This window comes from Amyelois transitella, chromosome 15 (assembly GCF_032362555.1).
Source record: "Amyelois transitella isolate CPQ chromosome 15, ilAmyTran1.1, whole genome shotgun sequence".
Lineage (NCBI taxonomy): Eukaryota > Metazoa > Arthropoda > Insecta > Lepidoptera > Pyralidae > Amyelois > Amyelois transitella.
The window spans coordinates 10,516,169-10,529,873 of NC_083518.1; the positions used below are offsets into that span (position 1 = coordinate 10,516,169).

The following is a 13,705-nucleotide window of genomic DNA, read 5'->3' on the forward strand; positions in this document are numbered from 1 at the left end:
CCTGGCACCAATAAAGAAGAAGGATAGGACCACTCCTTCTTTTTCCCATGGATGTCGTAAAGGTGACTAAGGGAAAGGCTTATAAACTTGGGATTCTTCTTATAGGCGATGGGCAAGCAACGAAGCAACCTGTCACGATTTGAATCTCAATTCTATCATCAAACCAAAAAGCTGTATGTGGCCTATCAGTCTTTTGACGTTGAAGACTGTTGTCTCTGTTTACCCCGCAAGGGATATAGACGTGACTATATGTATGTATGTACAAACGTCATAAAAATAACACGAGCTGGCATGTTTACTCAATTTATTTGCAAACATAATCTTCTTAATCACGTCTGTTTTGAGGTTATTAAAAACATTGATTATATTATCATTAAACGTTTTAGTTCTTCCTACTTCTTTAGTTCTATTAATTTCAACATTATCTGATAACAAGTATTTCAACAGAAAAACAATAATTATCAGCAAATTTAATTAAGTATTTTAGTTTTCAGTCCGATAAGCGTTCTATCCACTATGTCCTATAATGTAATGACCAGGAAACTTAAAACGCTTCCAGTAAATGAAATTTGTCCGTGATAAGCTTTAAGGTGAATTCGATTACTTGATTGCGAAATTGCGTTGAAAAAGCCTGTTTTAGCTTTAATGGTCAAGGCCCTTCGTTAAGCGTAGAGGGAAATCGAATAAAGATCAAAATATTCCCCCTTTGTTCCGTCCTGTAACTTTTGTAACTTTGCTTTTGATTGCAGTTGTAAAATCATTAACATCACATTATAAGATAGCTTAGAATTTTTGTTTTCTTAGATTTTCAAAATGTTAAATGTTTCTATTTACCTATACCTTCCTGAATATAGGTATGGAAACATTTCAATTATTGTGTTTATGTTTAACTTTTGCAATTGCGTTCAAACCTTCTTTTGTTTCATATATTTTACTTGCGCGCTTACGAAATTTGACACCTATTAACGTCTTTTAAGCGTATTAAATAGGTATTAACGTTATTGAGAATTTCAAATGCAAATTAAGAATTTTCAGTTCTTTGTTTATCATCATTGTCATAAAGCGCGTACCTATCTCCTATCGTTCCGTGTGAATTTATCTCGCTCCTCAGTTCGAGTGGATCCGACGCCACGGCACCGGTTCGTCACCCGTTTACCTGGCCACATAACTGTTTTTTTTCTTGATCTTCGGTAGCTCCGCGTACAAAAAGCGATGAGCTGCTTTGCGCCTTCATTATTATTAAAGCATAACAAATGAACGGCAACGCGGCGAACGATGCGCCGTTGCCGCTCCGCACGCTCGGCTGACTCGTCACGTGACGTCACGTCTCAAGATGGCCGCCACACCGGTCGGCCCCCCGCTCCCGTCACCCGTCTTCCAACCGGATCCGTTTCGTGTCGCTCGCTCGGTAATGGTAATAATAATTTAAAATGCAGCCGAAAGGAAACCAAGCGGGAATAGATTCAAATTAAAAGCATCAAACACGTAGCCAATACGTGTTCCACATTAAATGTCGTTCTGTTACAGAAGTTGTTTACTTTCGTTTAGTAGGTATTACTCGCATAGCAAAAGCGAGGGCCTGGCCCAACACCGACTTTGTTCGTGTCGTGAGTCATATTGTATAATCGCCTTCGCCTTCGAGCAAGTATTTATTATCAGCTTTATTTTATGTTTCGGGGTTTAAATTATACCTACAAAGATTTTTTTAACGCAAAACACGTTTATTTATAACTAGTTTCATTCACATTTTCATCACCTATAATGTGCGCTTATAAATTTACCCTTTTATGTAGTACCTAGTTAGTATTTAATGCATCTGTACCAAGATAACGCTATCTTTATTTTTACTCGAATCACATAGCATCTGGCAGGCTTATGCGGTGTAAATCATATCGTGGCGACCGTAATATGGATAGAATGTGTCTGTGGATGGGTGCAGAGCGCGGACGAAGCGGCGCAGCCAGCAGCGTGGCGGCGGCGCACCCGCGCGTCGCGGCTAACGGCTCGCCGCGTCGTCGTGCGCGCGCTGACGTCACCGCTCGATAATGGCCGCCGCCGTCCGCCGCGACCCCCCGCCTGCGAGCCCGACATTGCCGAGCTCAGTCTCTCGTCGAACCGCTACCAGAGCGAGTGCCTGACACGTCGAAGATCACACGTATCTCTGTCCACCAGTACTGTTGAAATCGGATGTGTATCTACTTTGTGCTCTAGTGTATACCATGGTGATAGTGTTCTATTTCAATAGTTGGAAAAATCTGTGACAATTTTCAAGAGAAACGAAGACAGCCGATCTCTCGCGCTCCGAACTTCGTCCGGCGGCGAGATGTCGGTGATGCAGAAACGGCAGCATTGCTACCTCTGCGACTTGCCCCGCATGCCGTGGGCAATGTTGCATGAATTTTCAGAGGCAGTCTGTCGTGGTTGTGTTAATTATGAGGGAGCGGACCGGATCGAAGTCGTCCTCGATACAGCCAGACAACTGAAAAGAGCCCACGGCTTCCAAGAAGGAAGAGGGCCGACACATGCTAAGACTGCACATAGGGCACCACTGGAAGCTCACCAAAACGGAGCTGAACCGACACCTAGAGGACAACCTGCACCTCCGGCTCATCATGCGCCTGCAACTGGTTTCACTTTACATCATGCTCGGCCAACAGCAAACGCCGGTCTTTTAGCAGAGTACGGAAGTCGTCGTGAAGAACATGAAACCAGGCGGCTGACACATTTGCCCGCTCATCACTTATCTGCTCACAGTGGAGCAAGGATCGCTCCAGGATTGACGCTGAAACGACCCTTGGATGACGATGACCACCAGAACCACCATGAGCCCGCGAAAAGGTTGCTGGAAGAACATCCCCGGCCACCTCTCACTCGCGGGGACTCACTCCCAGCTGTCTCCCTGGCGGCTCCTTTTGCTCCAGATCGGGTTTTCAAGCAAGAAAAACATCCACTCCGCACACCATCTTTTGACGCGTCTTCCTTCAAATCCAGTGGTGAGTATTACTAACTACGTCACATAAATTAATTACAAATATTTAAAAATTACATAAGATTTTAAAATTTCTCGTATATAGAGATTACTTCCTCAAAATTTTGATTATAATTTTCACAAATTTCTCATTATTATCCCTTTTATGTATTTTCAAAACAAAACTGCAAATATAGACCGCTTTGATCTTAACTCTCAATTACAGATATCGCGCTATGCACACGCTCAAAGAAAATTACGTTTTTGCAAATTAAGAAAAAGGGAGGGCAGCAAGATAATAAATAGATCTTAGAGAAATCTGCTGCGTCAGAGTTTAAATGAATTCATATATTAATTGGCGTTATGGAGTTGAAAACCGACTCGTTTTAAATTTCTGTTCCCCCGAAATAACTTATTTTGATTGAGAGAAAATAATTGCCATAATTTCGTATAGTTGGCAACCTTGAATACAATGAGGAAATAAGTAAAAATTACGGACAAGACAAAATTAATTTAAAAATTCCAATACCCTGTGCGAATAGATATTAAAAAGAAAAAAGAGACGAAACGATGATCATGCAGATGTACTGAAAAAATACCTACAAGAAAAAATTTTTTCTTGAAACTAGGAAGAGATGAAAATTTTATCCAAAAATACCTGTAACGGTACTGTGGTAAACACTAGATTCTGATTAAACTTTGACCCAGGCAAGAAATTGGAGGGCTTTATACAGCTTAAATTCAAATTATTTGAGAGCATTCTTGAATTATAATTATAATATTAAATTCACAATCGATAAATGTATGTCTCATTTGCAGAATTTTAAACTGTATCACCGCTACAAAAAAGACAAAGTCGAGATAAAGATTTTCACATCTTTTACATGAAATCTTCCTTCATTCATGATGTTTATTTTTGAACATATCAGTTCAATTCAGGGTCAAGGTATGTTTAGATGAGACAAAGTTTAAAATTCATCAGCAACAATCAAATGTGGGTAAAATTTAACTAGTTAGGCATTCCTAGAAGTCACGCAAATTGGTTTTAGTTAGCGAGCGTAAACGTGCCCCGAAGGATGATCGTGGTTTGCGCAAGCGTCCGCCACGGGATTAATATCTAGGTAGGTGCATTAACGCGGTCCATAAATACAGAACCGGTTCGACCGGTTGAGCGTTCTCGAAAGCGAGCCCGCGGCCTCTCGCACACACGCTCGCTACGTACCAACCAACACCCACGTATTGTAAACGCGGCACCAGCACTCAATGCACGACGCAGCGGTGTGGCAACGCCGCGTGACGACATTTTCGCTCGCGTACGTATGTAGGTAGGCCGGCGGGTGAAAAAATAAAGCGCCGGCCTACGCTTGGCAGAGCAGCCCGACCACATTCCGTTGGCGTGTGTAGGGAGTTGAGCTGCCGGCCAAAAAGGTCACCGTGCGTGACGTCATCATAGCCATATGGGCCGGGCGGTTACTACTACCCTCAATTTCCCTCTAAACAATGTTTACGCTCTATTTATTCGATGCGTGACTAGGAATTCATTGTTAATACGCAGGCGTCGTCACTGTTTAAAAATACCAATTGTGCCCCTAATTTCACTCGTATCATGTGTGAACTTTATTAATTTACGTATTTCTGGTTATTCAGTGTTTACGAGTGTATTACTGTAGATTCAAAAGTCATATTACAAGTTTCTATTTTGCAGTAAATAATTACGATAAGATTTTTTGAGTAATTGATTTCACTAACTGTTTACAATTGATTAATAGATCTACACAAGAGAGCAATTTGGCGACGTTTTCATCGCACAATCAAATGCATTATTCGCAATCTGGAGAAGCGATCTGACCTAAAAATATATCTCTGCGTCGAAACCAGTTCTTGTACTTACCTACCCATCCACCGCTCGGATTGACCCGAAATGAGAACTCTGCAATGCCGTTCTGACCGACAGTGACACATCGCTACGTAACTAACACACACTCTATTTATATGACATTAGATGCGTGTTCGAGCCCGTGTTTACTATCGGTCGGTCTGCAAACGATGTGTCATCTAACATTGAATGTGAGGTTATTCAGACAAATTGAACGACGCCGTTCATCTCCGATGTGCGATAGATATTGTGACGATATCGGTGCCTGTCAGAAACTATTCTTATGTTGGCCACTGTTAATTAAATTTTACTTTTGTCTACGCAATCTCAATCTGTGATGCGCCGGATGTAAATGCCATTTCGGTTTCAAAGAGGAAGTAATTTCTATCTGCAGATGCAATCTTTTCTCTTGTTAAGTAATGTATGTTATATCGTCTACATCTTTTATTTAATCATTGTGTAGACTGATCCGTAATTTTTTTGAAAATTTCATACACGCATTGCCTTATCAGTTCTGTCTTTTAGACATTTAAGATACTGGGGAATTAATTATTTACTCATGTCGTTGATCATCATGTTCCTCAGCTTACGGAAGCAGTACACCTCTAAGTAATGGATCAGCCGGATCGCCACTAGGCCGCGCAGCCGGCTCTCCCCCGGTCACCGGGGCTGGGGCTGGACCATCACCTATGGCGGCGCTCATGTCGGTCGCCGATACTATTCCTCCAGGATCACCTCGGTCGGCAGGAGGATCCCCACCCCAACCGCCGCAACAGCGATCAGCCAGTCGCTCAAGTCAACACTCGCCCAATTCCTCAGGTAAATACTATGTCAATATTCAGTGATTAATTCCAACTTGTGTTTATTGAAAGTTTTGTCATTCATTGATTGATGTTACTACGGTTTTATTTTATTCCATACTAAATGTGAATTAATTGAACTGTCAATAAGGAGAACAGATTTTTATCCAAATCTTCCAAATTTTGTGAGATTAAGAGTATTGTCGCTAATGCAATCAACAATATTTTCAAATTTATCAAATGCATCTGAATGTACAAATTTATGCTATTTCATTAAAATTATCGGAATCTTTCTGTATTATCATCAAACTTAACCGATTTGTGTTGAATTTATCAACGATCGGCGGGTCTCATTGGGCGGGCGTCCTATCGCTGCGCTGTTATCATATCATGACGAATGTCCACGGCGTGGCGCCCGACGACCGCTTGCACCCAAACCTAACAGCTACAGTCTGCACGCGATATCAAAAATCGCTCTCACCTCCTAGGATCAGTTAACTTCTCTCTAAATCCTTTTTCCGAAACGTAAGCATCCCTTGGTCCTTTTTGGAAATAGTTATTGTCGTCCTGTCTTAAGCAGACGGTAGCTAACAGTCGCGTTGGTTCGGCAGGGTCTAATGGCGGGCGGCGGTCGTCGGGCTCCCGGCACGTGTCGTCCACTACGTCGGTGTCTTCTTCGGAGGCCGTCGAGGGCACTGACGCAACAGCGCCGGCTCCAGCGCCGCTGCTGAAGTGCACGCTTTGCCAGGAGCGACTGGAAGACACACACTTCGTCCAGTGCCCGAGTCAACCGCACCACAAATTCTGCTTCCCATGCTCCCGGGATTCAATCAAGAGACAGCAAGGATCAGAGGTTAGTTACATGTTCTGTTATGTTTTGCTCATCGGTCGGTCGGTATTGCTTTTTGAATTGTCACGCATTGATTTAATTATCCAGTGTAAAATATTATTATAAAACTCCGTATTATTTCGGCTATATCTGCTTATTTGGTTGAACATTTCAAACAATTAAATTTGTATGACTACACAAGACGTGTCAGCTAAACGAAATTCTACTTTTTCGACAGGTATACTGTCCAAGCGGGGATAAATGTCCACTGGCTAACTCAACGGTGCCATGGGCGTTCATGCAGGGTGAGATCGCAACGATCCTCGGGGAGGAGTTCAAGCCGAAGAAGGAGCGGGAAACCTAGGGAAGCGGGCCGCCAGCTCGACTCTACCTCTTGTCCCTCTCGTTGTGAGCGAATGCCACAGAGAGCGCGGTGCGCACGAAGGCCGCGGGCCCCTGGGCTTGGTCTCCGCGGCGGGCGGCCGTACCTGGTCTGCCAACTCGTACCGATCACTTGTATATAACTTTGTAAATAGTCAACTTAAGTTTAGGCGCCTAGGGCTGTCGAATGTTCTGAAGACGCCAGGGAGTGTCGCAAGGATGAGACCTGTTTAGAGTGTCGGATCCCTCGTGGACCGATTTTGTACGGACTTTTTGATTCGACTTTCTGAATGGAGTACATATCCTTTTTTGGAAGTATTTCGATTATTTTTATCTGGACGTTCATGCATCGTGCACGGCTCGTCTGTTTGGACTGACGTCCGGTTTTATAGATACTTTTCGAGGATGTTACGCTGCTCTATAAGCGGAATTTCTTCGGATGCCATTTTCTTAGTTACCTTTAGGTCCCGAACCATAGTGAACTTGGCATTTATTTATGTGATTCTTGTATACTATACGAGTATTATATGATCATGACATGATATAATATTGTAGTGGAACGTACTGATTGTAAAACATAGTTCGAATATCGGAAGCGCAGTGCTCCCCGTACTTGTACAGACTTTAGCTCGATGTATATTTGTATTTATGACATACAACGCATGCGAAATAGTGTTACTTTATTATGAAGCGATTTGTTCAGAGTGGCTCGAGTTCCGTTATTGTCTTGCATTCGATGATGTCGTTCGGCACGTTTGTGCTATTATCTCTTCAAATGTTGATATTCTTTCTTTTTTTATTGGGAATCTTTCAAAATTCTATTTCGGACTCGGCTCTGCAGAGTCTGTATTTGAGTTGATTATTTTGTAAGGATAAGTTATGCGTTAGCTCCGAAGAGTGGAGTCGCCCGCGTTTCGCGACGCTCGCGCAAACTCAGAGCGGCGCGAACCGCGGGCGCCGGCGCCGGTAGGCTGCAGTATTAGCGAAATCGCAGGGGGGCGCAACTAGTCATTTTATGAAATGTCAAATTGTCAGAACCGCGAAACGCGGCCATTATAGGAACTCTTAAAACTCGCTGCTATATTTGTATAAAGTGAAGTAATTATCATTATATAATTGTCCTAATAAATGTCATAATGTAAACAGATTGTAGTGCGCGTCAATTTGGAAAGCTATCAGGAGACCTTTGCGTTGTACTGGCTTCCTTTTCGCTTCAGTTCGTGGGTTCCTCGCCAGGAACCGTATAATTAGGCTCAGTGGAAGGTAGTCGTGGTAGTCTTTCGCTTCGTGCATATGCTCTTGTTTGTTGTGGCATAACATTAACATAATTGGACTTTTCTTTGTTACGCTCTTTATCTGTAAGTTGAGACGGTATGTCTTTAAACAGTGCATATTAGTACATTCAATTAAATTGACATGTCCAATATTTATTTTACATATTTGTGTACATATACGTACGTTGTATATACTTTGTCTACTTGTAAATATTTAGATAGCGTGGAACAGCCAACTTTTGATTAGATCTTCATCCAGTATTAGTGAGGTCTGCCGGCGTTAGCTAGTTTACATACCTTTTAAATTTCATTTTTAATTTTGCTCATACTATTGATGTAATCCGTGTAACAGTTAACTAAACATTTCTAAGATTAACAATACCTTTAACGATAGTAATGGAATTTATTCAACTCATGGGTGCTGTTGTCCCATTGATTTTATATATACAAAATATATATTTATTATTTTACCTGCGACATGCAGGATTGATGTAATTTGTATCGTTGTGATAATACTTTTAACAGATTTTTTTATTGTCTTATGTGAACTGACGTTACTGATAGATTCGAAATTGATTTTTAGTATTATCTCGGCGACGCAACGCCGCTTCGAGGGTCGAAGTCAACAATTGTACTATTGTAAGCACAAAGTGTGCATTTTACTTTTGTGCTGCGTGTGTGTTGAATGTGTTCCGTTCGTCTGCCATTGCTGTAGTGTTCGGCTCTCGATCATTTCGTTTGAAGGCGGGAGTCAGCATCGAAGGCGAGACACTGTCGCAATTGCGTGACTAAGATTCAGTGGGTTCCGCAAGGCTCTCCTTTTGGCCCACTTTTATTTATATCGATAATTACGCATTATTATTTCCGATACACATTCAACACACTGCATGTTTTACTCCGCCTCTACCCATAGCCTTCATTGTAGTCAAGTCGATTTACTCAATACAAAAAAAGAACTTATTATTTGTGACTTGTACTTGTAAGCAGCATTGAAATGCTTCGTTTAAGACGTTAATGTACATGTTGGTGAAATACAATTGATGTGATTTTGTAATATTGTACTTTTATTTTATAACCCCTTGTACCTACGTTTACTTAACCCAATTACCAAATAAAGTTATATGCGTTAATATTATTATGTTATAGAAGTATCAGATATCATAAAATAAACGAACAAGACTATCAATGATCAGCATTATCTACTAGTCAACCATTGGTGATTATCAAAGAAAACCATTATCAAAGGCATTCATCCTTCAGTGTGCAGATGGTAAGATATTCCGGGCACTACAGACTACGGTAGGTGCCTAAGGGGAGGAGCCACTACGTCAAATCCTATACTGAACCCCACCCAAACATGTTTTCTTTGCAACGGCCAACTTGTCACGTTGTCTATTCAAAGACTTCCATGTCAGCCATGGTCGATCGTGTTCAAGAGGAAGGTGCCCGAAGACAAGTTAGTTGATGATGTGGAGTATCTCTTTAATCCTGTTGCGAGTTCCTTACTAACGGGAGGTTAATAAATTAAAAATAAAAACACCAACCAAAAATAAATTTGGTTGATAAAGAACAAGGAGAGGTGTGATTATATGTATGCAATAGCGTCCCGTCCCGGATTTTCACGACAAAGACAAAGAAAGATATGACAATTATTAAGTGACATGAAATATCCCAAAATATGTAATGATATGAATAATATATGATATGAATAATAATAAATAAATAATGTATTAAAAAAATTTGAATAATATGAATTTGAATTATTATAATTTACCCTTTTTCTGACCCACCTTCGCCAAAAGTATATTTTTTCATTAAATATGTTTTGTTGTCCACAGAAAGGAACAACGTGTCAGCGGAGAGGATGCCGGAGCCTCTGTGCCTGACCAACAGATGAGGTTCGACGAGCCCCGCTATCCAGTCGATCGATATTTGGTATGTCCGTTAGCCTTATGAGATTCTAGTTAACATTCCAAATTGGTGCTTATATTCTTTATTATAGGGTTTTCTTGATTGCATTTCCAGTTTTCTCTTTAAGGCTTTTATTGTTAAAATACAGTATTTGACAAGTTCTTACGAAAATACTCAATAGTATTAATAAAATATCAGTTTTTCTAAACTTAGGTTGGACAAGAAATTTTATGTTTTCAATCTTTGGTATTACAGGTTGAGAGCAGCAATAAAGTTGAAATGGATAACATCATAGAAGATATTTGGAACCCGGAGCCAACTCTCCGACCAGAGGATGAAATCATTCTTAGAAAGCTCCACGAAATGCTGCAATCGACTGCAGAAGATCTCAAGTTGATCTCTGGAGAACTGACAAAGCACCACGAACGAGGGGTGCAAATTAAAACGCTGCCTACACCATTAGATGAAGAATTTAATGAGAAAGTCCACATTGAGGAAGTCGTCAATGCTAAATTTCACGGGAATACAATTATTGATAATTCGCAGTATTCACCTGCGTTTAAACGTAACGAAAAACCTAACGCGACAAAGACTTCGATATGTAAATCATTTGTTAATGCATGTGTGCAAGTTGATTCTATACCAACTATTAAAAAACCATCTAACAATAAAAAACTAGAAATGTCACGAACTAAAATTATGCAAATAACAGAAAAGAATCAAGACAAACCTAAAGAAAACCGACTGAATAATGTTAAGATAAATAATAGTATTGCTGCAGTCAATTATAGTGAATATTCTTTTGAGTATATAGAACCCAAAGAAGATGCTACTAAAAATAAATTAAGCATACAAAAAATGCCTAGTATAAATATTCGCAGTGAACTAACGGAGCAAAAAGTTTTGCATTTAGATATTTTACCCGAAACTAAAGAAGATGATCACTCGTTAACAGCTAATAGCAAAATAGCATTTATTTCTATTGAACATAAGCCTATGGTAGATAATAAACCATTAACTTCACACGAGCGGCAAAATCGACACGTTTCTGGTTGTAAATTTACTCAAGGCAAGACAAGAAAGGTATCTAGGCTGTCCACAGGTGATAGTAGTTCTACCAACGTTAGTTCCATTAGCAAAAATATAATTTGTAAACCTGTTAAAACAACTTTGAAGTCTTCGCCAAAGAGCTACAAGCGAAAGGATCGTGCTGAAAAAACGAGAATGACAACTAGTCATAAACCATCTGATAAAAAAACCCAATCTAATTTAGAACTTTGGAAGAAGAAATTAAATGCTGTCTATGGGCAAACATCTAGTTCAAGAAAAAATAAAACGCCAATTAAAAATAAAGTTTCTTCAAAACAGGAAGATAATCCCAGCAAATCACCAAGGAATCACGTTTTAAATAACAAACTCGAATATATCCCTTATTCACAATTAACATTAGGTGGTGTAAAAGTGAGTGATATTGAAAGGGAATTAGCTGATGTACCTGACAAAAATGAAATACCATTGACCCCTTTATTAGACAAAATTCTAAGTAGCCGTGAAAACTCGTTATACGAAAATATTCCGAAAAATAATAAATATAATGGACATACTAAGATCCTTACAACATCAGATGAAAATTTACTACAAGAGGTTATTGATATAGAAAGGTCTGTGTCTAAAACTTTATCCAAGAACTTGAAAGAATATAATAAAACAGATTTACAATTACCTAAGACAAGCAATAGCTCTAAAGATGCTGATAGTTATGCTGATGATTTCGAAGATGAAAAATCTGATAACTCGAAAAATTCTGCAGTGCAGAATTCTTCTGATGGTATTCTTTCCATACGCGAATCTTCAGATTCCGAAAACAAAGATAATGATGGAGATGGCAAAATTTTAAAAGTTATCCGTGGTAATGACGATAACAAAATAAAATCTAAATCAACAGCACACAATAGAACATACATCAAGAAGTCTAATCTGTCGTTTAAACATAAAGTTGATATCTTTGAATTTGTCCACTCTGTAGATACACAAGATTCTGGAACTCAGAGTACTGCCTTTCAAAAAATCGCTTTGAAAGAAACCCAAACCTCTCCTAGAAACGAAAAATCGCATATAGAACCTATACATAACGACTTGTGGCCCTCTATAGACTCAAAGGGAGAAGTCGACCAAATTCTGAAATTGGAAAAAGATTTGATTAAAAAGCTTATAATTGACGAATACGGGGATTTATTAGAGAAAAATATAACAAAAGCATCAACGTCTAAAGAATTAGAAGATACTCAAAACAACGTGGTTTCGTTTCAGAAAAATACCCAAACTTCTCCTGCGCACGTCAAAAGCGTGATGACGTCGCCTACAAGGACCAAAACTAGAACAACCTCACCTTTTACCTTGGCAGGACCCGTAGATCGCCACACCAGCCCTATGACATGTGTAACAAATGAAGAAGTTCTTAGATTGGAGATTGAAAATGTTGACGAAGATCTTGGTATATCTATTAACTTGTCTTCGCCAAGGTTCAGCTTGCGGCTGCCACAAAACTCTCGTGAAGTGTTATCAAATTTGGAAGAATCAAATGATCAGACCCCATCTAAAACGAAAACAAAAACCAACAAAACTTTTAGAAAATACAGTGTGAGTAGTAGTTCTAGTTCAGTAGACGCTGACAACTCATCATCAGATATCAGCAGTTTAGGCGAGATCAAATTGAGGCTCAGAAGACGATTAAGAAAATGCAAAGTTTCGTCAATTTCTGACTCCAGTTCCTCATCTGTTCTTAGTCATTGTAGTTCTGGTTTGCAAACTGCAAGTATTTTGCCTTTAAGAAGTGAAGGTGAAGTCAGTATAGGGCAAGCTATGAGAAAAAAATTAAACAAACGTGATAGTGATGGAGAAATGAGTATCAGACGACTTAGTTGATGCTCCTTTAATATTATGCAAATCAATTGCTCTGGTGTTAAGTAAATAGGATTACTTAAAAATTGATTGTTTAATTTGTTCTTTCGTTTCTCATTAAGTTCTTCATTGTTAAATTTAGATTTGAATCATTCCTAATGTGCCTTGAATTGCATGTTGCATGTTTAAAGTTAAGAAACTTGTTTCGAATCAAATGCGTGTTGCCTTGTTACTCACCGCTAGTACAAATAGGTTAACGCAATATAATTCGTGATATTTTATTTAAAGTTGAATATAGTGTAAATAGTTGAATATAATGTAATTGTAAGATAATGTTTTAAAATTAGCGTTTATTTTTTTATGTGACTGAAATAATAATAATTTTAAGTTGACATGTGTGTTTTATTGCAACCTAGCGATTTCGTGCGTGCAAAAGTAATTGTTTCCACTTGTCACCTGTAAAATTAAAATACATAAATTAGTTTTTATTTTATGATGTACCTAACCAATGTCTATGGGAGTATAAACAAAAAAGTAGAACTTATTACTCCGTTCAATTATAAACTTGTACCTTCAAGTAATGTTTTTAAATATGTGACTCGTCGTACTTACTTCGAACGTCGTTTTTATATGGTCATAAAAATATTGTACCAAAACTTAAATCAACGTGTGCAACATAATAAGCGCATACCTATACATACATAACTCTAATAATTGTTTTGTAAAATAATTTGTAATAAAACGCCATGTAAAAAAAAAAATATA

The 13,705-nt window shown here is 39.2% G+C and overlaps 3 protein-coding genes across 4 annotated transcripts in view; all 3 read left to right on the top strand.

Annotated features, from left to right (window-relative positions):
• Positions 1 to 13,332, top strand: part of LOC106137930 (uncharacterized) — an 87,303-nt gene extending 73,971 nt beyond the window's left edge. Inside the window, exons 4-5 of the mRNA XM_060948377.1 lie at positions 9,967 to 10,063; positions 10,295 to 13,332. Coding sequence (XP_060804360.1) covers positions 9,967 to 10,063; positions 10,295 to 12,964 — 2,767 coding nt within the window. The 3' untranslated portion in view covers positions 12,965 to 13,332. The remainder of the gene's footprint in view (positions 1 to 9,966; positions 10,064 to 10,294) is intronic.
• Positions 1,319 to 2,245, top strand: LOC132902591 (uncharacterized). Of its 2 annotated transcripts, none has more exons than XM_060948379.1 (2): positions 1,319 to 1,414; positions 1,862 to 2,245. In XM_060948379.1, the coding sequence occupies exons 1-2, from the start codon at positions 1,334 to 1,336 to the stop codon at positions 2,243 to 2,245; spliced, it is 465 nt and encodes a 154-aa protein (XP_060804362.1). In that variant the 5' UTR covers positions 1,319 to 1,333. The 2 variants fall into 2 exon arrangements, with proteins under 2 accessions (XP_060804362.1, XP_060804363.1); XM_060948380.1 differs by having other exon boundaries at positions 1,940 to 2,245.
• On the top strand, positions 2,099 to 9,182 carry LOC106137947 (interferon regulatory factor 2-binding protein 1). Its single transcript, XM_013338900.2, has 4 exons — positions 2,099 to 2,993; positions 5,430 to 5,663; positions 6,256 to 6,497; positions 6,712 to 9,182. Exons 1-4 carry the CDS (start codon positions 2,324 to 2,326, stop codon positions 6,835 to 6,837), a joined length of 1,272 nt encoding a protein of 423 aa, XP_013194354.1. The 5' UTR covers positions 2,099 to 2,323; the 3' UTR covers positions 6,838 to 9,182.
• Positions 13,333 to 13,705: the final 373 nt, after the last annotated feature.

What these genes read in the sequence shown, in the direction of transcription:
- LOC106137947 (XM_013338900.2), top strand. Translation starts at nt 2,324, where the DNA reads ATGTCGGTGATGCAGAAACGGCAGCATTGCTACCTCTGCGACTTGCCC. An exon ending in ACACTCGCCCAATTCCTCAG is followed by an intron (nt 5,664 to 6,255) that starts GTAAATACTATG and finishes TTGGTTCGGCAG; the next exon opens with GGTCTAATGGCGGGCGGCGG. An exon ending in AGAGACAGCAAGGATCAGAG is followed by an intron (nt 6,498 to 6,711) that starts GTTAGTTACATG and finishes CTTTTTCGACAG; the next exon opens with GTATACTGTCCAAGCGGGGA.
- LOC132902591 (XM_060948379.1), top strand. Translation starts at nt 1,334, where the DNA reads ATGGCCGCCACACCGGTCGGCCCCCCGCTCCCGTCACCCGTCTTCCAA. An exon ending in GTGTCGCTCGCTCGGTAATG is followed by an intron (nt 1,415 to 1,861) that starts GTAATAATAATT and finishes CGAATCACATAG; the next exon opens with CATCTGGCAGGCTTATGCGG.